Source organism: Gopherus flavomarginatus, chromosome 5 (genome assembly GCF_025201925.1).
Source record: "Gopherus flavomarginatus isolate rGopFla2 chromosome 5, rGopFla2.mat.asm, whole genome shotgun sequence".
Taxonomy (NCBI): Eukaryota; Metazoa; Chordata; order Testudines; family Testudinidae; genus Gopherus; species Gopherus flavomarginatus.
Window position 1 is genome coordinate 70,798,184 of NC_066621.1, and position 25,177 is coordinate 70,823,360.

At 39.1% G+C, this 25,177-nt stretch overlaps 1 protein-coding gene across 5 annotated transcripts in view; it reads right to left on the reverse strand.

Annotated features, from left to right (window-relative positions):
• Nucleotides 1-25,177, reverse strand: part of ANO3 (anoctamin 3) — a 390,484-nt gene that overhangs the window by 82,581 nt on the left and 282,726 nt on the right. For 4 of the 5 annotated variants that reach the window (XM_050955262.1, XM_050955261.1, XM_050955264.1 and 1 more), the window contains 3 exons: nucleotides 17,685-17,843; nucleotides 10,911-11,011; nucleotides 3,472-3,516 (listed from right to left, as the gene is read on the reverse strand). In XM_050955262.1, the coding sequence (XP_050811219.1) occupies nucleotides 3,472-3,516; nucleotides 10,911-11,011; nucleotides 17,685-17,843 (305 nt within the window). The remainder of the gene's footprint in view (nucleotides 1-3,471; nucleotides 3,517-10,910; nucleotides 11,012-17,684; nucleotides 17,844-25,177) is intronic. The other variant, XM_050955263.1, reaches the window with a different exon arrangement.

A 25,177-nucleotide genomic window follows, 5' to 3' on the forward strand; every position in this document is an offset into this window, starting at 1 on the left:
ATTCTTTATTTACAAAATATACATAGTACTAAGTAAGGATGGTTATCTGTACACTATGGACTAGATCAGTGGTCTCCAAAGTGAGGTGCGCAAGAGGATTGTTTGGGGTGCACGGCAGGAGGAGTGCCACCAGAGCAGCGCCACTTTTTTCTCCCCCCACATCCCTCAACAGTTCTGCTGGGAGTCCAAGGAGCCTTTTTTTTTTGCTTCGACAGTTCAGCCGGGAGCAGAGGGTGCGCGCTCAAAATTTTTTTAGTGATGGGGTACGCAATCAAAAAAGTTTGGAGACCACTGGACTAGATCCTCAGCTAGTGTAAACAGGCATAGTTCTATTAAATGTAATGGAATTATGGCAGTTTACACCAGTTTAAGATCTGGCATAACCACAATCCAACTCCCACTGAAGTCAATGGAAAGACTCCAATTAACTTCTATGAAAACTGGATCAGGCCCTAAAGCCATATACTACAGAGAGATGTACAAAATATTGGGGTTCACTAACTAGCAAATGCATTTTTTAAAGCTAGAATTAATGACAGTTTTTGCAAGGAGAGATCCTTATTTCACCATAAAAAATAAACCACACTCCTGTTTCCATTGCTCTACTCCAAGAGCTGCCATTTTGCTGCAGGAAATATCAGTATTTCACCCTGGATAAAGACTGAAGTAAAATTACCCATTTTGCATCTCTTTAATATGCCAATTTTGAAGTAAATTTGGGATGACAAAAATGAAGTATGTGCATGCACAGAACTTTCCTAAACAACAGGTCCAATTCTGCAGTGATTATATATGAGTAAGTCCCACAGGACTGAATAGGTGTGGAACATGTACAGAATTAGTCCTAATACATTAATATCATCATGAATTTTTAAAGATATCTGACACCACTGGCATTAAAAATCAAATCCTGTCTGTGCAGATACATCTGAGATTGGAATTTGACCCCAGTATGCAAAACTGTCTAGTAAACTATAATCTTTCATTTAAAAATGAAGTAGGAGTGATGAGAAATATTAATTTTAATGTAGTTTTTTATTCTAGTTCTTGTGCACTCTACCTGTTAATTTCAAAATTTTAATAGAACAGTCATTCCTATGACTACATTTATGTTCATAGGTCACAGTTTGTCAATCTATAGATTTATTATGATAATATGGACAGTGATGCACACATACTGAAAAAAAATAACAATTTTTCAAAATTTGTGTTGTGTGAATTTTTAGGATTAGTTTTTTTATTTAGATTTGGACTTTTCAACAGTAAGAGTTCGCATGCAATTCTTTCAAAAAGGTTTGCTCTCTTAGAATGCTGGAATAAAAACCCCAGAAAAATATTTAACTTTCCTCCCCTGTTTTTTAAAAATTTCTCACAAAACAAACTTCATATAAAAATGAAACATGTAAGTGTGTTTGTCTCTGATGTTAAAGTTCTCATGGACTTCAAGTCAGAAGGGACTATCATGATCATCTAGTTTGACTTCCTGCACATCGCAGGCCACAGAACCTCACCCACCCACTCTTGTAATTTACCCATAACTGCTGGGTGGATTTACTAAAATCCTCAAATCTTGATTTAAAGACTTCAAATTACAGATAATGCATGATTTACTCTAGTTCAAACCAGCAAGTGACTGTCTTGCTCCACGCTATGAAATAGATAAAAAAAAACAACAACCCCTGCCCTCCCCCCAAAACCCCAGGGTCTCTGCCAATTTGACCTGGGTAAAAATTCCATCCTGAGTGCAAATATGGCAATATTGTTTGTTACTCCACTCTTAGAAACTGGGTTGATTTCAACTCCATATTATAGATACCTGTGTTACTAAAAGGAATCATAAATCCACCTAGCATCCAAGTTATTACACTCAGAAATCCCAGGAAGAATTCAGTATTGAACTAAGTTTGTTTTATGGCATAGCCCTGTTACATTTGCTTTAATATTACAAAAATGTAAGTGGTTTGCTTTGAATTGTACACTAAAATGAAGCAAGCACATGCATGATGGGGAAAGGAGAAAAGCAGTTGTAAATTTATGTTATAAATTATTTCTGTATAATATTACTATTGAAACTGGATTTATAAACCAAATTTTACAATTCAGTGATAACCAAAAAAAATTCAAACTAACTGGTGGTCTGGCACAAACAACAACATGTTAACTGAATACTGCACAGGAAACTGAACTCTGGCAGGATTTGCATTCTTGGAGGCTCTATAGTGTAATAATTAATTGCCAAGCAAATGTAGATATTTGGTTGATTAATATGGTTAGCAGAATTCCAGTAACATTTTTTATAATTTCAATGGATATTAATGTCTATTTTTAAGCATTTTTGAGAATTCTATCAATTTAAATTTTCACAGTTGTGTAAAGTTATAGGTTTTAAACTTTTAAAAATTGTTATCTATTTAAATTTTCACAGTTGCAGGAAATTATGGGGAATTAGAAAAATTTTTAATGATAATAGATGTTGAGATTCAAAAAGTTAGAGCTTTATTACTGTTACAATATAAATTGTCAACATTACATATCAAAACATACCAAATAAAAACCTTAAATCAAATTTCAATAATTTCTTAAGCTGCAGTTTACTTACTTTGTCTCTCTACAAATTTTGATTATACTCGATGGAAATATTTCTGTTGGTATGTGTGTGTATGGGTGAAATTGATGTTTATCAACATTTGCTGATGCAAATCTAATCCATCCAAGCTTACTTATAAGCATTAGGACACATTTTTGTTATGGAAATTAGTCTAGAAATCTCATAAGCTTGTTCCAATTGGCACTTAAATTTTGGAACAGAGCAATACGTCTTACCAGTTCTTGAGGCTACCATTTCTACAAGTGAGTGCTTCTCTATGGAAAATTAACAACCAATAATGCTAGAATGGAGCGTATGTTGGAAATATAGTAGAACCTTGCTAACTCACGCAGTGAGTCAAAGACCCTTTACTGAATATTACTGTTAGCCATCAAATATATGAAACAAAAGCTCAAGGATACTGCATCACAAAGTGAACTTTAATTTAGGCCTTTACTCAAGGGCATAAAGTGAACCTTGTGTGTATTTGCGGGCTCAGGTTCCTAGTTCAACAACTGAAGTTTGGTTTTGATTAATACAAGGCATAATGTGCTAGTAAAAAGTACATTTTGTAAAGCAACAATGAAATTTTAGTAACCAGAGGCCTCACTGCAATGCTGTCTTTGATATTAAATCTCTGATAGACTAAATGAGACCATTGTTTTGGAATGAGAAGTATTTCACTTGCAAAGTGAGAACTGGCAAAGCGGTACTGTACTGCATCATGTAACAGCTGACTATTTTAGGGTATTATTTGTGTTAATGCATTTTTGAGTTTCCATGAATCAAATGTAATGGTTTTAGTTGCTCTGGATAAATTTACAACTGCTAATGTTTAGCAGGTGACTATATGCAAGATTAGAAGCTATGCATCACCCACCAACCTGCCCATGGTTTTGCTCCTCCAGTCAGTGTAATAACACTTTTTCCTGAAAGAACAGCAGAAGTCATCTGAGAACAATCAAGTAAGACAGTTGAAAAGAACTCCCACATTATATAAGAACACATACCATGCACATTTATATGAAAAACATCTTTAAATTGAAATACAGTAATTCATGAAGGATATTCTGATCTGTGTATCTGTTCAAATTTGAAATGGTTCATATCATGACTCTTGAAAAATGAATCTAAATTTTGATACGACTGATCTATATAGGCTGGGCCATGTCCGACTACTGATTCATTCACTGAATTCTCAATAAAGATAATACAAGTTTTGTCCAAAAAAACTATTAAGATATGGCCCTTAATTTTTTTTTAATTCTACAGGACTCATTTTCAAAAATAGCAGTTGCTTTAGTTCTGCATTAAAGGCTATATACACTGTCTTAAATCTGTACATGTGACTCATCGACATCCATTATCATTTTGCATGCAAATCAAGAGCAGTATATGGACCCAAGATTCATTAAGCAGTAACTGGAACAAATTGTTTTTATATTTCAGTTCTCTTCTCTCTTCTTTTCACTGGGTACAGTAACTTCTGAGGGAAAAAGTCATGTAATTTCCTATGAAATCTTCACAGAGAACAGTTATTCTTGAAACAATACACATACAGATTTGAGGCAAAATATTTGTTTCACTTCCCACTACTGCTTTACATGCCCCCTCCCTCTATACCAAGCAACCTTTACATAAGAACATAAGAATGGCCCTACTGGGCAGATCAAAGGTCCAGCTAGCCCAGTATCCTGTCTTCTGACAGTGGCCGGTGCCAGGTGTCCCAGAGGGAATGAACAGAACAGGTAATTATCAAGTGATCCATTCCCTGTCGCTCATTCACGGCTTCTGGCAAACAGAGGCTAGGGACACGATTTCTGCCCATCCTGGCTATTAGCCATTGTTGGACCTATCTAGTTCTTTTGTAACCTGTTATAGTCTTGGCCTTCACAACATCCTCTGGGAAGGAGTTCCACAGGTTGACTGGGCATTGTGTGAAGAAATACTTCCTTTTATTTGTTTTAAATCTGCTGCCTATTAATTTCATTTGGTGACCCCTAGTTCTTGTGTTATGAGAAGTAGTAAACACTTCCTTTTCTACTTTATCTACACCAGTCATGATTTTATAGACCTCAATCATATCTCCCCTTAGCCATCTCTTTTCCAAGCTGAAAAAGTCCCAGTCTTATTAGTTTCTCCTCATATGGAAGACATTCCATACCCTTAATCATTTTTGTTGCCCTTTTCTGACCCTTTTCCAATTCCAATATTTCTTTTTTGAGATGGGTGACCACATCTGCACAGTATTCAAGATGTAGGCGTACCATGGATTTATATAGAGGCAACATGATATTTTCTGTCCTATTATTTATCCCTTTAACTATTCCCAACATTCTGTTCGCTTTTTTGACTGCCACTGCACACTGAGTAGATGTTTTCAGAGAACTATCCAGAATGACTCCAAGATCTTTCTTGAGCGCTAACAGCTAATTAAGACCCCATCATTTTATATGTATAGTTGGGATAATGTTTTCCAATGTGCATTACTTTGCATTTATCAACACTGGATTTCATCTGCCATTTTGTTACCTGGTCATCCAGTATTGTGAGATCCTTTTGTAGCTCTTTGCAGTTTGCTTGGGACTTAACTATCTTACATAGTAGCTGCAAATTTTGCCACCTCACTGTTTACCCTTTTTCCCAGATCATTGATGAGTATGTTGAATAGGACTGGTCCCAGACAGACCCTTGGAGGATACCACTATTTACCTCTCTCCATTCAATTTACCTCTCTCAATTCAAACCTTTCAATTTTGCAAGTGACTTAGGCCCTGATCCTGCAATCTCATGTAGGGTACTGCCTGTATGAATCAATTTGCTGGATCATGGCCTTACTTTGTACATACAAGTCACCAAACGGTATAAGTTGCCTACTTTATGCTACTGTGTATTAAGATAAGAGTAAAGCAAAGTTTTTGAGTATCAGTACTAAAAATAAATGGCTAAACTCTTTTTAGCCAATTTTCAAGAAGTATTTTCACAGGAATATTATTAAACATAAAAAATAATACTTCAGTTCTGGATGTTAGACAAGTGAGATCCTCATCGGATGGTAACGTCACAACCTAGAATACTTTTTAGGTACTTCGCAGCCTGATTTGTGATGTTCCTAAACAGAGTTGCAAAGGGAGCACAGAAACCACAGAAGTTAAAGATTTTTTTTGATATTATAGTTAAGAAACATGACTTCTTTTGTTACCTTTAATTACCCTTAACTGTTCCACTCAGAAGGGGTCCAGCTGAGCTACAGACATAGGTCATTTACTCATACGTATCGTGATTTCTGTTTTACAGAAGATATTTGTTGCGCATGCATGAACATCTTTTTGCTCAAGTTTTAATATTATATGGCTAAGCTGCAGCCTCTCATACATATCTTTTAAGCATGCAACATGTTTCTTTAATAGAACATTCAGGCATATCCCATTAAAAACATAAGTATAAATAATTTATGATCCCCAATGTAATCATGTGAAAATATTGAAATGTCAAAGTATTAAAAAACCTTACTGATAACTATTCATGTACCACTCTTCTTTTTACATTACATACCAAACTGAGCCTCAAAGATCAATTGTCAGAAAGGAGCTGGGCAACTAACTGATTTTTTGGTTTACTGGTGGTTCCTTGGCCAGGGTTAAGGGGGCAGAAACGAAAAAACCTTTTGGTTCAGGTGGAACAAAAACTGATTTTTTTCAGATTTATCAGCAAGTTGAAAAAAGTGGGAAAAATTTCAATTTGGGTTAAATGAAAGATTTAGTTAGACCCAGCTCTGTGACTATTGAAGTATTTCTTTGAAGTTATTCCGCTTCATATAAGAGATTAGGAAAAATATTCCCACCCAGAATACTCCATACATTTCAACATTTACAAAACGTTTTTTTTTTCCATTCAGACAAATAATTGGCTGAAATCAACATAAATTTGCTGTTTCAGTCAACCTGAATTTGCATTTTTCCATGAAAAAAATTGTTTTAGCCAAATTCTTCCCCCCCCCCCGCCACACCTAGCTGTAGTAGTAATACATAGTATGCACTGAAGTACTTTTTATCAGTAGAGTTAGTTTGCAGTTTTGCATTGAGTTCACTGAGAACAGGCTCTGGGACTTCGGGTAGTCCCTTGGGATGGAAACAAATGATTTTGGTCCTTCTCAGCTACATTTATGCTATGTCTAGGGCCAAATACTTCCCCTTTTCATGGGTAATTCTCTTGATTTGAATGGGACTTCTGACATAGGGTGACCCAACTGCAAATGTGAAAAATCGAGATGGGGGTAGGGGAGAATAGAAGTCTATATAAGAAAAAGACCCCAAAATCAGGACTGTCCCTATAAAATCAGGACATTTGGTCACCCTATTCTGATGGGAGATGTGTATTTAAGACAGAGTTTAGAGAGAGAATATTTTATCTGAATTCACGGCCTTTTTGGCTATGCCTACTAGTGGTATCATTAAAGAGCAGGATTGTAACACACTCTTACATCGCTGAGCAGGAGAGTAAGGGGATGTAACACATGAGGCTTGATCCGTCATGGGTCAAGCACAGCGGGAAAAGCAGCCTTTGTGTGGGGCCACTACTCCCTCTCCCATGCAGATGGAAAGGAGTAGGTGGCTAGGGCTGGGGAATGGGTAAAGCCTTAGTTCTTGGTAAGCCAGAGAGGAGGGGAAGGAATCTGCTGGTACTAGAGAGCATACTTTAGGAGACAACTGTATTATTCCGGTGTATAATAAGGCTACCTCTCTTCAAGAGATGAGAAGTGCAGTTACCTCAGCAACAATATATAGAATATATGTTAAAACTGCTTAGAAAATGGTTATGTAAAACCTCAGCACAAGTATGCACTTAAAAAAAAGCCTGTTTAATATATGTATATTCTGTGTATGGAAGCAGTGTAAGTTTGCTTTTTAGAACCTACTTTTCAAATACGTGAAGTGAAAGAAATATGAATGAAATAAAGCAAAGTAATAGCCAAGGAACCGATGGCTATGAAACAAAAGAAAAGGGGGGGCGAGTCAGAGACTAAATTTTATTAAAAAGTTGGTTTGAATGCCTGCCTAGAAAAATTGCTAATTAGACCCCAATAAAATTGTTAGCGTATATGAATATTTGTAGGAACTGGACCTTATTTCATAAATTTCTCTCTAAAGTAAGGAAATCAGCTAGATCAAATATCTAAATAATCATTGTACTTTAAGTCTTTCTAACAATAACAAGATGGGAGAAAAAACAGTATTAGGAAATGGAAAAAATGATTAAAGTGAAATATACAATTAATGGACCCAATCCAACAAATACGTTTATGCATGTGAGTAACTTTATGCATGTTAGCAGTCCCTTTCAAGTCACAGTCATAAATGTAGGACTAGGCCCAAATTACATGACCTCACTGACTCCCAAAATATTGCCTTTTTTTTTTTTTTTTAAAGTCAAAGTGAATTTAACTAGCATCCAAGCTGCAGGACTAGTCACGTAGTGGTTTATTTTTATGCTGTATTGCGTGCTGTGTATAATTCCCGTTCTAGCTATCACACTTCAAAGGCAGAGTAGAATGCCAGCTATGATTTCTTCTATAAAACACTAATCAGTTCCCATGCTCTTCTTTTATTAATTTGTTTTTCATTGAAATAAATAAGCAGTTATGAGAAGGCTGGGTTGTTTACAGAACTGCTAATGAGAGCATTAATCACACACTGTCACTGATTCACTCTCCTCTGCCTTTGGTTGATGGCTCACTTGCTGACAAGATCAGAGCTAGCAGACAACTATTCAGTTCTGCTCTCATATTAAAAAAAACAAACAAAAAAAAAAAGCACTGTTTCTTTTTTTTGTTTTTTGATCGTGGTTGTTCAAATATTTCAGAGTGTTGAGCCTAAATTAGCAATAATACAATTTGGAAAACTTGCACTTTTCATCCTAAAAGTGCTCCAAAGACATTAGCCAATTTGATCTCAACATTCCTGTCAGCTAGGAAAAATATAATCATCTTTTTTTAACAGGGAAATTTTGCTCACATTTCAGACAATTGACTTCAGTGAGGTCAGAATCTCACCTAATAAAGTCTTGATTAAAAAAAAAAAAAAAAAAAAAAAGGGAAAGGACCTGAATTTACATACACAACCTCAGCTTGCAAAAGCAAATTGGGTATTTTGCTTCCACAATTTAGTAAAGACAATTAAAACAGGCTCATGTAGTTTTGCCAATGCAGCAGCAGGAGTCAAACAGAACCAGGATTAGAATGCCAAACTGTCACTCCTCTAATCAGACCACTAGGCTGCATCACGCCCCCATGACAAGACAGACAGGCAGCTGACTAGCTCTAAGAGCCCATTTTATTATATTTTTACCAAGAGCTTTTTACCCATCTTGCTGAAGTAAACACCAGTTATCTGGCACAAAGCCGAAACAAGTTGCTGGTGACAGAGCCAGCATCTCTAACAAATTAAAGAATATCTAGAACATCCCTATCTTTGTGCAAGAATAGTTGCGGATTCATCAAGACTAGACACGGGAATAAATTCACACTCTCGAAGCCCCGAAGAACATCTTAATAAGACAAATTGGAATCCATGTGTACAGTTTGCAGTAGCTGACTGGGAAATTCAGTGATATTCCCCATCAATCACAAGGGAAGACAGCAACTAATAACTGCTGAACTGTCTAAATGAATTCCAATCTTCAGTTAGAATTCCAGGGCAGATGTCCCTCCCATATGATAAAACTTGCTCAGGGGGAGGAAAACTGAGAATCCCCTCACAGAGAGTTTCTCCTTGATTGTCAGCAATGGGGTTGCTCTCCAAAAACAGACTGCTGAACCCACCCCCCAGCCCTGTGGAACTCAGGGGATCGTTTGGAGACCAGAGTTATTTGTGTAGAAGCCTCTTGCTTCTGCACTAGTTCCAAAACAGTTGTGCTACCCCAGCATAGACTGCTCTTGTTGACTGGTAAAAAGCCCATTTTGTTTAGTGGCTTAAAATGCCAAGAAAGAAAGTTTGTTAGGGTCCTGAAATTTAGAGAAAAATGAATATTTGAACAGGTTAACAATGAATCATTTAAGTGAGAGAGAAGCACATATAGCAGTATCAAAAAATCTTCCTTAATCACATGGCAAATGATTATTACTCAAGTTGTTCACTATGAAAACGGATTTGTGAAAAGATTCAGTTAAAGAGTTTAAATTTCATAATGCTCTGGTTTAATGTAGGGATGGGTACTCAAATCTATTTTCAGTTGAAGACAGACAGGCTGCCTGTGAGTTTTTGGGTGAAGTCTAAGCTTTGGACCTATTTACATGAAGGATTCTCTCTCTCTCCCCATGCCATACTGTCATAGTTGAAATCAGCAGAGACACTTGAGTGAGAGCCCCACTAATTTAAGTGACAAGGATCTGCTGTAAGGGCATTCTCAGTGAGGCACTCTCACTTTGGAATTTGATTGCCACCTTGGCCTGATGTATCCCAAATCCAGTGAGTTTCAGCACACAGTACAAGGGTCATCTCCCCTACCCCAGGCATTTAAAAATGATGGGAAATTATGAGCATGGGGAATTGTTGCAGGGGTGTGGGAATTGAATATTACATCTACTGGTTTCCTGGAGATAAAATTAAAAATAACCTATTTCTGTACGTACTGCAAGAATACATTTATGTTGTAATTTTTAAGTTAAAAAAAGTGTTTAGAGTTTATGGACAGGCTGCCTTTTAGCATTTGTATAGATCTAAATAAATAAGGAGACTGAAGATCATCAATCTGGAAACAGGAAGTGAAGAGAATTCCAGGAACACAAGAGCTCTGGCTTTCTCTAGTATGTCAGGGTTTTATCTCTGAAAGAGTGAATATTAGTTGACTCTGTAACTTCTCTTGCCTTTGGATATAATTCCAGTCAAGCTCTGGCTGTGATCCATCATTCAGAAGAAGATTCCGTGCTTCTAAGCCTCAAACCACAAACCACAGATCTTTTGAGACCATGAAAAGGACCTCCATAAAAGGTCTTACATAATGTGCACGATTTGCTTTGAGCAGTAAGTTCTTCAGGGATATGTGAGATTGTTAAGAAAGTAAGCTTTCGATACAGTTACTGTAGGTAAATGTGAAAATACAGTGGCCTCTATCAGCCATGTTTTTACCCCCAAAATTGGCCTTAAAAATTATTGTTTTTGAAGAGATCAGAAGAGAGGAATTTAGTTATAATGCAGTAGGCGGCAGATTTTGTTCAGTCTGAATAATAGGAGGGGACTCCATGTTACCTTAATAAATGAGGAAAACCAGTTAAATATAAAGCATGAAAATCAAAGTATTAAAAATAAAATAGTTACCACAATACCTGAAAGGCATCCTGATGTTCATTCTTTCTGCATATTTGCACAACGTATCCCATGGACAGTGAATTTTAACAAACATTATATCGGTGCTTGTAATAGCTGGCTGCAATGGGTGATAAAATAAATATATATTAACAGTTGAGTACCATGTGGCAGTCTGGTTTCTGAAAACATGCCTATAGGCCAACTTCTGCTCTCTGAGATGTGCGCTTTGCTCCCACTAAAGTCTATGGCACCATCTGGAGTCCTAAGTAAAGAATAGTACATGATAATATGTGCACTGCAGTTGCAATGAGATATGGAGATGAGAACAATCAAAGACATCTTCCAGTCTATTCCAGTAACCATATAGACTGCTATTTTCTAGTGTTTTATATTTATAGTCTTATTATGAATGTCTTTAAAGATACGGCTTCCATCACTGCCTTTGGAACACTATTCCAAAAGGCAATAAGAGGTTGGTCTTTAGATACATTAGGAACAAGAGAAAGATGAAGGTAATTGTAGGTTTTTTATTTAGCAGGGAAGAAGAGCTCAAAACATCAAGATAAAGAAGGTGCTTAACATCTATTTTGCTTCAGTCTTCACTAAAAAAAGTTAATGGTGCTCATACTCAACGCAATTAATATTAAAAATGGGGATGGAATGCAAATCAAAATAAGGAAAGAATAGGTTAAAGAATATTTAGATAAGCTAGATGTATTCAACTTGGCAGGGCCTGATGAAATTTATCTTAAGTACTTAAACAGAAGTCACTGAAGCAATCTCAGAACTGTTAGCAATTAAGTTTGAGAAATGATAGAAGATGGGTGAGGTCCCAGAGGACTGGCAAAGGGCAAATGTAGTACCAATCTTTAAAAGGGGGAACAAAGTGGATCTAAGAATTATAGACCAGTCAGCCTAACTTCAATACCTGAAAATATACTGGAGAAAATCAACAACGTGAAAGGACCTAGAGCATAATAAAGTTAAATCCATATTGGCTATGCCTTGTCAAAAGCAAATCATAGAATGTCAGGGTTGGAAGGGACCTCAGGAGATCATCTAGTCCAACCCCCTGATCAAAGCAAGACAAATCCCCATACAGATTTTATTTTTTACCCCAATTCTCTAAATGGCCCCCTTGAGGTTTTGAACTCATAACCCTGGCTTTAGTAGGCTAATACTGAAACCACGGAGCTATCCCTCCCCCTAAACCTAATTTTCTTCTTTGACAAGGTCTGTGGCCTAGTGGATGGAGGAAGCAGTAAATGTGACATTGATTTTAATAAAGCTTTTGATACAGACCTACATAAGCAAACTAAGGAAATGTAGTCTAGATGAAATTCTACAGGTGGGTGCAGAAGTGGTTGAAAGACCATACACACAGAGGTTCACTGTCAAACTGGGAGGTCTTACCTAGTGTGGTGCCACAGGGGTCAGTCCTGGGTGTGGTGCTATTAAATATTTTCATTAATGACTTGGATAATGGAGTGGAGAGCATGGCTTATAAAATCTGCAAATGAGAGCAAGTGGGAGGGTTGCAAGCACTTTGGAGGTGAAGATTAAAACCTAAAATGACTGACAAATTGGAGAGTTGGTATGAAATCAACTAGATGAAATACAATAAAGTAAGAAGTACTTCACTTTAGGAAGGGGGAAAAAATCAAATATACAACTACAAATTGAGAAGGACTGGCTAGGTGGCAGTACTGCTGAAAAGGATCTGGGCATTACAGTGGATCACAAATTGAATCAGTTTCAACAATGTGATGCAATTGTGAAAAAGGCTATTTACTGGAGTGCACTAACACAAGTGCTGTGCATAGTACATGGGAGCTAACTGTCTGTGGCCATGTGGGACTCACCCCTGTGGCGCCTCTTGCTGGTGTCCTGGGAATTTGCTCTTTTTCAGACCCCGGAGCACCCCCTGCAGGTCGGTGTTCCACTTGTTGCTGGTCCCGTGTCCCTCTCAGACCCCAGTGCCCTTTACCCTAGAGCTGCCCCATGGCAATACCCCACCCAGTCTCCCTGGGTCTCCCCTCTCTGGGAAACCACCAACCCTCTAATCCCCACCTTGCCTCAGTCTGGGCTACTGCCAGTCATCACTAAGTCCCCGTTCCCTGGGGTAGACTACAATGTAAAAGCCACTCATCATAGGCAAGGGGGTTCAGACCTGCTGCTTTCATCTGCCTCCCAGTACCTCTACGGGCCTTGGACCAGGCCCTGCAGCCTGGGGAGCTGCCAGCCTGGAGTTCCCCTGCTCCTCTGGCGCTCCCCAGCCCTGCTTCACTCCCATTATCCTTTCTGCAGGCAGTCAGGCCCTGCTCCCTCCCAGAGTGTGTTTCCTGGGCCTCCGGCTCACAGCCTTTTATACAGGCCACCTGTGGCCTCATTAAGCCAGCCACAGCTGTGGTTGCTTTCCAATCAGCCCAGCCTTTCCCTTGCCACAGTCACAGTTTACTTGGTCCTGCTTTGGCTCAGGGGGCTGGACTCAATGACTTTGAGGGCCTTCCCATCACTACCTTTCTATTTTCTTATTATTACTGTTTCCTACATTGCTCCTTCCTGGTCAATATTTCAATTTCAGATTGTTTTCCTCCAGATGTATTCACTTGCATTTTTATAGATCAAACATTTTGGTGGGTTTGAGTCTTTTCTTCCAAGAAATGGACCTTTCAAGGTCCATTCTTAAACATTTTGGGAGAGATTTTCAAAGGCCCAACAAGCAGTTAGATGCGAAACTATCATTAAAAGTCAATAGCAGCTGGGTACCTCATTCCAAGTCTTTGGATTTTTATTTTATTTTAAAATTAATATTTTTAAACAATTTTTTTATAGATGTAACAAGAGGTAGTTTGGATTCATAAGTGAGATGTTTATTTTTTCTGTTTTAACCCCCACCTGCAGTTTAACTCCAAAAAAACTTTCCAGCTGGTTGCTGATTACTTTTTCAACCAATGCAGTATCTCCAGAGAGAAACTAATATTAAAGTAATTGGCAATGCAGCAGGTCGTAAATCATTTTGAGTATACATTTTTATTATTGTTCTTTCTGTCAGCAATCTTCTTTGTTATAATACCTGCCTTTCATCTTCCTTCCCTCTCAGTCCTCTTTACAAGTTTTAACTGTGAGAGTAGGAACTGAAAATGGTCTATCACTACAGACAATTGGATTTTGAAAGCCTGCTGTTAATACACTCAAAGGACAAAATTAAGCCCCTGGTGAAAGCAGGTACAACTTTTAATGCAGTTAACAGGAGTTGTACACATTTATGCCAGTGATTAATTTGACAGTGAGACTTTACATAAGGAATGTAAATAATGAAATGTAAATATATGTAAATAAACTCATTTATCATATTCACTCTGCTGGACATTTCCTCAGAACTAATTAAAACAGCAAAGAAAAGATCATCATGAGAGGATTTAAAACAGATTAACACAAGAAGTCACCTATGCACTGGATCTGGTGTAACACCTACTGTAGATTTTTGGTAGTAAGTTTCTGCCTTGGTTATTTCAGAGTACTGGTCAGCAATGGGCGGTGGCGGGTGAGGGTTTGTCAATCAGGACATGAGAATGGTTTGCTATGGTGTATGGATGGATGGGGGATCATTTTTACTACTACCTATTTTATTTTGTTTACAAGTGAAAGGATTATAAAATCTTATGCTAATTTTTTTAAATATACACTTAGGACCTGATCTTGCATCACTGAGTGAGAGTAAGAACTGAGAATATCTCAGGTCTGAGTGTCTCATGCAAGCAGCAAGAAGGACATTAGCAAGTAATTCCATCAACCCTCCTTCATAGTTAACATGCTCTGTGTCTTTATCCCTCCTCACTTCTTTCTCCTTGTTTTAACCAGTACCAGTACTCTGAGTAAAATTCTTCCCAAGACAATCAAGTTGCAGAAGGCTCCGAACACAATGGCAAAGCAGAACATCCTCTGTTTGGGAGGAAGATGGCTGTGAAGTTGGCATATATGGGACTCTCACCCCTCCAATGCCAGCTTTACATCATTCAGCACAAAAAGGGGATCTGGATAGCCCAGAGAGCCCAGTGAAACTGACAAAAAGAGAACAGAGCCACTATTCCACTGCAGGGAGCCGGAACAGTTGGTATAAAGGGATTAATTACAGAGATGCCCTACACTGCCTGTTACTTGGTGGTGAATTCCTATCTAGTCTTAGCATGTTTTGGAAAGGATTGAATTGCATCCACTATGCTGACAAACCACTTTCAATTTATAAATATTGGCAGAAGTCACTTATCAGTGGACATGATCCTGCAGTTCTTACTCACTGAAAACTACCATGCTGAAGCCAAAGAGCATTTTGCCTGAGGATAGATAGTTGGGTCCATGACAATATTTCTTACACACATCTAAAAGGAAATGCTAGTTTTATTCTATAATTCTTGAAGGAATATTAATCATTTCAACGCTTAACCTTTAAGACAGACAAGATAGGTGAGGTAATATCTTTCATTGGACCAACTTCTGTGGTTGGAGAAGACAAGTTTTTGAGCTTATATAGAGTTCTTCTTCAGATCTAGTTAAGCTTGAAAGCTCGATTTTTTCCCATCACCCAATAAAAGATATTACCTTTCCCACCTTGTTCTTCTAATATCCTGAGACCAACTCATGTGGCTACAACAACATTGCAAACAACCTTTAAAACACAAATAATAGGGAGAAAATGTTATCTACATAATACTGGAAGGGCACAATAATATATGCTCTTAACTATATAGTCTTTGCGTGGCAGCTTGCAAGGTGTCATATTAAGGGGACTGAAAAAATAAAGTGAATTTAAGAATACATTACAATTAAAAAGATTTACAGTTTTGTTTTAAGTCATTTTACAGATTTATAATGTTGCTTTGCTTGCTTTTTTCTTTCAAAATGCTGGTTTTGCATCTAAACTTGTCAAATTTAAACAATTTTGTTAAGAGAATGAACTGATATTCAGATCAAATTCTGAATTTAGAAAGCTTTAATTTTCTAAAATATTGATTGTTAATAGGCTTTTGGGGATAATGGTTCTGTTTTGAAAATATCAGACATTTTCAGATTTTTTTTTCTGTTTTGCTAGATTGGATCAAAATAGTAACAACAATATTAAATACAATAATTTCAAAATTAGCTAATTTAATTATCAAATTAGCCGAGATTGTGTGTAGATATGTGCAAGAATGACTTGAAAGAGTCTAACAACTTCGTTTAAGTAAGACCCTATTCTGGTCTCCATTTAAACTGGTGTAAATCAGGAGTAATTCCACTGAATGCAATGGAAGTTCACAAGTGAGAGGAGAATAAAGTGCAGAGCCTGCTTCTGAATTGAGTCTGTACATAAATATTCCTGCTCTATAATCTATAATTCAAAAACCAGAACACATTTTCCTAGCAGGATTTCTGACTTATTTTGAGCTATTACTGCTATCAGAGTAGCTGTATTGGGGGTTGTATTTGGGGAAACATTATAGCAGCGGATAAACATCCTATTTTATCTTACTGCTATCCTTGGCCCAACAAAGCCACCAATTCAGCATACTGTTAAAATAGTTCTGGGGGAATCAGATGGGACTTATCAACCTCATCATCTCAGAGTAGAGTATCAGAGGGGTAGCCATGTTAGTCTGAATCTGTAAAAGCAGCAAAGAGTCCTGTGGCACCTTATAGACTAACAGATGTTTTGGAGCATGAGCTTTCATGGGTGAATACCCACTTCGTCAGATGCATATTGTGGAAATTTCCAGGGGCAGGTATATATATGCAGGCAAGCTAGAGATAATGAGGTAGTTTAATCAGGGAGGATGAGGCCCTGTTCTAGCAGTTGAGGTGTGAAAACCAAGGGAGGAGAAACTGGTTTTGTAATTGGCAAGCCATTCACAGTCTTTGTTTAATCCTGAGCTGATGGTGTCAAATTTGGTGTTTTCATCTGCAAATTTGACACCACCAGCTCAGGATTAAACAAAGACTGTGAATAGCTTGCCAATTACAGAACCAGTTTCTCCTCCCTTGGTTTTCACACCTCAACTGCTAGAACAGGGCCTCATCCTCCCTGATTGACCTACCTCATTATCTCTAGCTTGCCTGCATATATATACCTGCCCCTGGAAATTTCCACTACATGCATCTGACGAAGTGGGTACTCATCCATGAAAGCTCATGCTCCAAAACGTCTGTTAGTCTGTAAGGTGCCACAGGACTCTCAGAGTAGAGTAGATCTCATAGAGTAGTGGGTGGTAAATGGTTCTCTCAAACATTTACCCTTTCAAAGTTTCTCATGAGAAAACAGATAGACATTCCATCACCCCAGAAGAGCCAATACCTGGTGGTGAAGACACTTAGCTGGATGCTGGGATCTATATTCAGGTCCCTGGTCTGAATCAGTAAAAGAAAATTGGGAAGGGACTCTTTGAGTCTATCAATGCTGTTTGGACTGACTAGTGAGTGGACTTCAGTTTTTACTTCACAGTGCTCCCATCTGTGCCAGCTGGAAGAGTGAGAAAGAAAACTAAGTAGATAGAGCCCATTTGACCACTGTACTACTCCATACATCAGTTCATCTCCACTGATTTAAATGGAATAATGCTAACATAAACAAGATCAACATAGTGGTGAATCTGTCCCTTTCTGATTTAGATGGTAACATATAGCACTAAAATCCTGGTCAGCAGTTATAATTTTGAAAGTCTGTTTGTAATAAATTAGGAATATTCTTAACATTTAATAGCTTATCACAGTAATTTATAGGTCATCTCAGAATAAATATATACTGGAAGACATACCTCTCTTTCTAACATTAAGCCCTCTGCCCTCAGGTTCTTTTCAAAAGTGTTTCTTTTTTCTATTTGTAGACTTGACTTTTTATAGACCAAGATGTAATCAATGCGCTTTTTACCATCTTTGAAGAAGAGGCCTGATGATGCTATGGCATTCATCTCATTCTGAAAAACAAATAAAATTGGTTACAAACAGGATTATACATTAGAAAAGATGTAAAAATTAAACAAATACTGCACAGTGCAAAGCATGTGCTCATTGAATTGCATGCGAAGGGGTAATTGGAAGGGCAGGCATGGACAAACCTGACAATTGTTCTCCAGAATCTCAGGTTTAATTATAACACACATTTTAGCTATTACATTTGCAAAGAAAACCTTCAAGCATGAAATGAATAACAGATGCCTGCATCTACCAGAGTTTTCAGAAAACCTCAAATAGCAGCTCTGAATTATGAAGTCTCCCCCTCCCACTCATTTAAACAGATACTACTTCTGATGCACAGAACTATTTCACTGCTTATCACATCATTTAAGAAAGGAGAAGAGAGGATGTGCCAACGACAAAGTTCTTCACAAGCATTTCCCAAAGTGTAGGAAGCAAATAGGATAGAAACATGCATAAATCAAGATGTGTAGGCCTTTAACACCACATAGCAGGTGGAAGAAAAGATTGGTTTCATTCTTCTGAATAAGGACTCAATTTTCAAATGTTTGGGAAACACTGACATTGTGTAATAAAGACTGATTGGCAAACAAATAATATCAAAGACATGGCAGAAAACTCACTTTAGGGATAGCCTACACTGGCAATGCTAAAGTGCTGCCATTGCAATGCTTTAACATGGTTTGAGTGGTCACGGGGCTCTAAAAATACACCACAGTAAGGGACATAGCTCCCAGTGCTTGGGCACTGTTTACACTGGCGCTTTACAGCACTGCAACTTGCTGCCCTCATGGGGGTGTTTTTTCACACTCCTGTGCGAGAAAGTTGCAGCACGGTTAGTTGACTCAAAACCAGTGACAATCTTATTCACTCTTTTTCCCAACAATAAAGATACTTTATTCTTTCAAAGAGCCAGAGGAAAAAGACAAAGAATGGTAATAATTGCAAGAAACGTTGTTTTAGGACCCTATAATGCAAACACTTAGAGATGTGAATAACCATATGCACAAGCGTAAGAACATGGGGAAAATTACTCTAAGTGTTTGCAAGAATGAGCCCAAATTTGTGAAAATTACAGGGTTATTACAGGCAGACCATCATAATGCTCCCCTGTCTTCTGGGGAGCATTATGATGGTATGCCTCTGAAAAGTCAGGCTAGAACCTCATCTTAGTTACACTGATGGAAGTCTGGAGTAACACTAACAAAAGCAGAACTGGGACTGTAGTCTCCCATAGAATTTTGGAACAGCTGATGGTGAGTAAAGTTGTATTTGGGGAACAATTACAGCAGTGGATAAACAACATATTTTATCTTCCTCAAAAAATAATAAAAACCATTTGCTGTAAAGAGTCACCATTGCTTTACTAGTCTCCATGTGAGGGTTTGGTTTAATTAAGTGTTTTTATTTGTAATTTTTAAGTCTTTCATAACTTCTTCCTTTTATGATTGTACCCTGATCTCACTATAAGGAACTTGGCTTTCCAGGTCACCACTGGAAGTAATTTTTTTTATTTTTATATTTTATTTCCCTCAGGAAGCATAGCCTTTTCTGGTGTCACATCAGATGCTCCGAAAGCTAGAAATCTAACAATGAAGCCACCCATAAAACCCTCTGGGAAAAAAGGAGCATGGATCTTCACTGAGAAGTCTGAAGGAATGTCTAACATAGTGAATGCTTATGGGAAGGGGGTAGGTTTAGAAGATAAAACAAAAAAAGAACAAGTTAAAAATCACTTAGAAAAGTTAGATGCCTGCAAGTCACCAGGGCCTGATGAAATGCATCCTAGAATACTCAAGGAGTTAGAGGAGGTATCTGAGCCTTTAGCTATTATCTTTGGAAAGTCATGGGAGACAGGAGAGATTCCAGAAGACTGGAAAAGGGCAAATATAGTACCCATCTATAAAAAGGGAAATAAAAACAATCCAGGAAACTACAGACCAATTAGTTTAACTTCTGTGCCAGAGAAGATAATGGAGCAAGTATTTAAAGAAATCATCTGCAAACACTTGGAAGGTGGTAAGGTGACAGGGAATAGCCAGCATGGATTTGTAAAGAACAAATCGTGTCAAACCAATCTGATAGTTTTCTTTGATAGGATAACGAGTCTTGTGGATAAGGGAGAAGCGGTGGATGTGGTATACCTAGACTTTAGTAAGGCTTTTGATATGGTCTCGCATGATATCCTTATCGATAAACTAGGCAAATACAATTTAGAAGGGGCTACAATAAGGTGGGTGCATAACTGGCTGGATAACCATACTCGAAGAGTAGTTATTAATGGTTCCCAATCCTGCTGGAAAGGTATAACAAGTGGGGTTCCGCAGGGGTCTGTTTTGGGACCGGCTCTGTTCAATATCTTCATCAATGACTTAGATGTTGGCATAGAAAGTATGCTTATTAAGTTTGCAGACGATACCAAACTGGGAGGGATTGCAACTGCTTTGGAGGACAGGGTCAAAATTCAAAATGATCTGGACAAATTGGAGAAATGGTCTGAGGTAAACCGGATGAAGTTCAATAAAGACAAATGCAAAGTGCTCCACTTAGGAAGGAACAATCAGTTTCACACATACAGATTGGGAAGAGACTGTCTAGGAAGGAGTATGGCAGAAAGAGATCTAGGGGTCATAGTGGACCACAAGCTAAATATGAGTCAACAGTGTGATACTGTTGCAAAAAAAGCAAACGTGATCCTGGGATGCATTAACAGGTGTGTTGTAAACAAGACACGAGAAGTCATTCTTCCGCTCTACTCTGTGCTGGTTAGGCCTCAACTGGAGTATTGCGTCCAGTTCTGCGCACCGCATTTCAAGAAAGATGTGGAGAAATTGGAGAGGGTCCAGAGAAGAGCAACAAGAATGATGAAAGGTCTTGAGAACATGACCTATGAAGGAAGGCTGAAAGAATTGGGTTTATTTAGTTTGGAAAAGAGAAGACTGAGAGGGGACATGATAGCAGTTTTCAGGTATCTGAAAGGGTGTCATCAGGAGGAGGGAGAAACCTTGTTCACCTTAGCCTCTAATGATAGAACAAGAAGCAATGGGCTTAAACTGCAGCAAGGGAGATTTAGGTTGGACATTAGGAAAAAGTTCCTAACTGTCAGAGTAGTTAAACACTGGAATAAATTGCCTAGGGAGGTTGTGGAATCTCCATCTCTGGAGATATTTAAGAGTAGGTAAGATAAATGTCTATCAGGGATGGTCTAGGCAGTATTTGGTCCTGCCATGAGGGCAGGGGACTGGACTCGATGACCTCTCGAGGTCCCTTCCAGTCCTAGAGTCTATGAGTCTATGAATACACACATATGGAGTTCACCACCCCTCAAACAAGAGTTTCAGCTTGACCACTACACTGCAAAAGAAAGATATGCTGTACCAGCATCACACGTGGCCAAAACCCCACTTCTGTTTTAATGTGCATTTGGCATACAGGAGATTTTCTTGATAAGTTCACATGATTCAAGTAATTTAGGTTATTCATGGTGGGCAGGGGTGGCTCTAGGAATTTTGCAGCCCCAAGCAAGGCAGACAGGCTGCCTTCCGCGCCTTGCCTGTGGAGGGTCCGCTGGTCCCACGGCTTCGGCGGACCTCCCGCAGGCGTCCTGCGGGAGGTCCGCTGAAGCTGCGGGACCAGCGGACCCTCCACAGGCAAGGCGCGGAAGGCAGCCTGCCTGTCACCCTCGCGGTGCCGGCAGAGTGCCCTCCGTGGCTTGCCGTCCCAAGCACGCGCTTGGAGTGCTGGGGCCTGGAGTCACCCCTGATTGTGGGAATTACAGTACTTGAAGTTGTGTGCGTATTTCTGTAAACTTTCTCTTATGATAAATAGAAATACTAGTTTCATTAGGCTCTGCAGCACTGCAAGTATCCCTTCAAAATACATGGTAAAATCTTCTAATACCATATACCACCAACTTAAGTACTTCTGGATCCCTGAAAAGCCATTTACAGAATCCAGTCGGTTACAAAATATCAACAACCACCTCCCAAAAGCACAAAAGTAGCAGACACAGAGAGAGTAAAGCAGTGGTACTCAAACTTTTGTACTGGTGACCCCTTCACATAGCAAGTCTCTGAGTGTGACCACTCCTTATAAATTAAAATAACTTTTAAATATATTTAACTCCATTATAAATGCTGGAGGCAAACTGGGTTTGGGTTGGAAGCTGACAACTCATGACCCCCTGAGGGGTCCCTCTACTTCCCTGGAGTAAAGGTTTTGGAGAATTACAAGAGGTCAGGTAAAATTTTGAATCTTGCTACAACATTTATTTTGTTTATTATAATATTCTCCATACATGGTTCTAAATTTTACAGTGGACTTATTGTCTAATATAGTAAAGAGAGTAGGAGACCTGAAATGAACCACATCTCACCCCGCTGGATGTTCAGTACTGTGGGTTCTGTTTTAAAACTTACATATTTCACCTACATTAAAACCGTTGCTTTCATAAAAAACCCTCTCCACTGTGCTGTTACTGACACATAATCCATTGTTTAACTACTGATCTTTATCAGTACTGATGTAAACTCAACTGCTTAATGCTTTTCTGAACTCACGGATAGTTGTTAAGCATAAAAGGTTTATGCAACTGCAGAACTGATTATCTATAAAGGATACCATAGAAAGGGTAAGTTATATGTCCGATCCAACCGTTGGATTAAGAGATGAACTAGAACTGAAACACCCCAAAAATTCATAGTTCAGATAAAACAGAAACTTTATACTAAATATCTCTTGATTTACAAAAACTAAAGGTAGCAAATGAGGTGTTTTTGCAAACCAAAAATCAAAAGTCATTTTTAGTCCATGTGAAGCAATCCGAGAGCAACTTCTCATTTAGCAATGTTATTTAAATTAGGCATTGCTCTTCAAATCTAGGTTTCATGTTGGAAGTCATCTCTTGCCCTGAACAGCTGGTGATGGTGTCATGTTTTCCTTCAAATTTTTCAAAATCACACACAAATGGGCTCTGGGAGATGTTCAATATATTAAGATCTTTGGACCATATGGAAATTTGAAGTGTAGTTGTAGTCAGAAAAAGTAACAGTAAAAACATCATTATATTTCTCAACATATACATACTGCAAGATTAACTCCTGTATAACAAGGTGTAGCAAAGTTGCTGCCCCAACACCCCCCTCTCCCGGCTGGATATGGCATCACAGCCCACTTGCCTCAGTTCTCCCCCACTGTCCTTTGCCCTACCCCATACGTAGGACTGTCCTGATCCTCCAGCCAGACTACTTTACAGAGTTCTGCCCCTTCTGGAGACAGAATCCTTTACCAAAGTTCAACAAAAATGTATGCAAAACCAAACATTCAGCCCCGCTGGGCTCAGCTGGCAGCCACTTTGTAACAGGCATACCTCTGCTGTGCTAGATGGTCCTCTTGTCTAGCCACAGGCTTCTGTGCCTCAAATCAGTCCCATAGCCCAGCGGCTGGGAACACTTCTTTCCTCACTCAGGGGTTCAAGCAAGCTACAACTCCTCAGGTCCCCGTCTCAAGTCAGGCTTCCACCTTATCCCTGGAGAAGACTATCTGCTTTTCTCTAATTCTCAGCAGTCTTATGCTGCTTCCCAGAGAGAGGGACCTCTTTCCCACCTGTCCCGTGGGTCTCCACCTGAGCTCACCGAGTTCTTTATGGAAAAAAGCTCTCTCTCTCCCCCTCTCCCAAGCTAGGCTTTATCTCTGGCCCATCCTCCAGGTGCAAACAGGGCGATTAATTGGCTTCTCAAATCCATAGCAATCCTTTCATGGAATGTGAGGGTAAACATCCTATCAGAAAGGGACCATTTAAGATTTATTCATCACTTAAAAACTCAGTGGAGCCCTGTTTTAAAGTGAGTTTCTGGCCTTCATTTGTTAGTCTCTAAGGTGCCACAAGTACTCCTGTTCTTTTTGCAGATACTGACTAACACGGCTGCTACTCTGAAAAAAGAAAAGCTTGAAAGCATGAACTTTACAGACTTAAAAACTGGAAAGCAAATAAAAAGAATCCTAAACTCAGTGTTTTTTGATTTGGTTGGGTTTTTTTTTTTTTAAATCTGGTTTTTAAGCCAAGCCCATGATTTTTGGGCCTGGCTCATGGTGTTGATGATTCTGAGAAACAATTGTTATCCTTCCAAAGCTGAAACTTTGGGTGATTGGAAAGGGCAGAGAGCTGTCTCTTTGACTTGCCTATAATTATGCCTATGTTAATTATTTAAATAGGTACTGAAAAAATGCATGTACATGCATATTGACTATAGTATATTATATATAATTTTGTTTTCTCCACTATAACAACCCTGCCTTTTGCCTGATTGAGCAACATAAGGCCAAATTCTGCAGCTTCCTGTTTGAACAGTACCTTACTTTGTGAGCATTCCCCATGATTTCTGTGGCATCAGTGGGACTCCTCATATAGTAAGGTACTATTTGTAATGTAAGGGTGGCACACTCAGGTCCATTGGGATTATTATAAAATAATTTCAGAGGCACTGCTTGCAAAGTAAGGTACTACACTCACCATGAGTAACAATGGCAGAATCAGTCAAATAGGAATTAAAAAAGACCTTCAACTGAGTACACTTTATACTAGGGTGAGCAAACTACGGCCCCGGGGACTGCATCTGGCCCTCCAGAAATTTTAATTTGGTCCTTGAGCTCCCACTGGGGAGCAGGGTCCAGAGCTTGTCCCGCTCTGGCTCTCCAGCCAGGGAGTGGGGTTGGGGGCTTGCCCCACTCTGTGCAGCTCCTGGAAGCAGCAGCATGTCTCCGGTCTTGCTCTTATGGATATGGGCAGCCAGGGGACTCCGTATGCTGCCCTCTCCCCAAGCGCCACCAGCACAGCTCCCACTGGTCAGGAACCATGGTCCATAGAAGCTGCAGGGGCAGTGCCTGTGGACAGGGGGGCATGCAGAGGAGCCGGAGGGGGAACATGCTGCTGCTTCTAGGAGCTGCTTGAGGCAAGCCCAGAGCTTGCACCCTTGACCCCCTCCTGCACCCCACCCCAGTCCTTATCCCCCTCCCGCCCCCCAAATCCCTCAGTCTCAGCCTGGAGTACCCTCCTGCACCCTAATGCCTCATCCCCAGCCCCACCCCGGAGCCCTCACCCCCAGCCAGAGCCCTTACCCCCTCCTGCATCTCAAGCTCCAATTTTGTGAGCATGCATGGCCTGCTATACAATTTCCATACCCAGATGTGGCCCTTGGGCCAAAAAGTTTGCCCACCCCTGCTTTATACAGTAAGCTATACAAGTTGAAAGCTATATAGGAGGCTACTTAGGTGTACTGGACATTAAAATGTGTACAGTAGAATTCAGAGGAACAGGAGAAAATTAGTGCTGCTC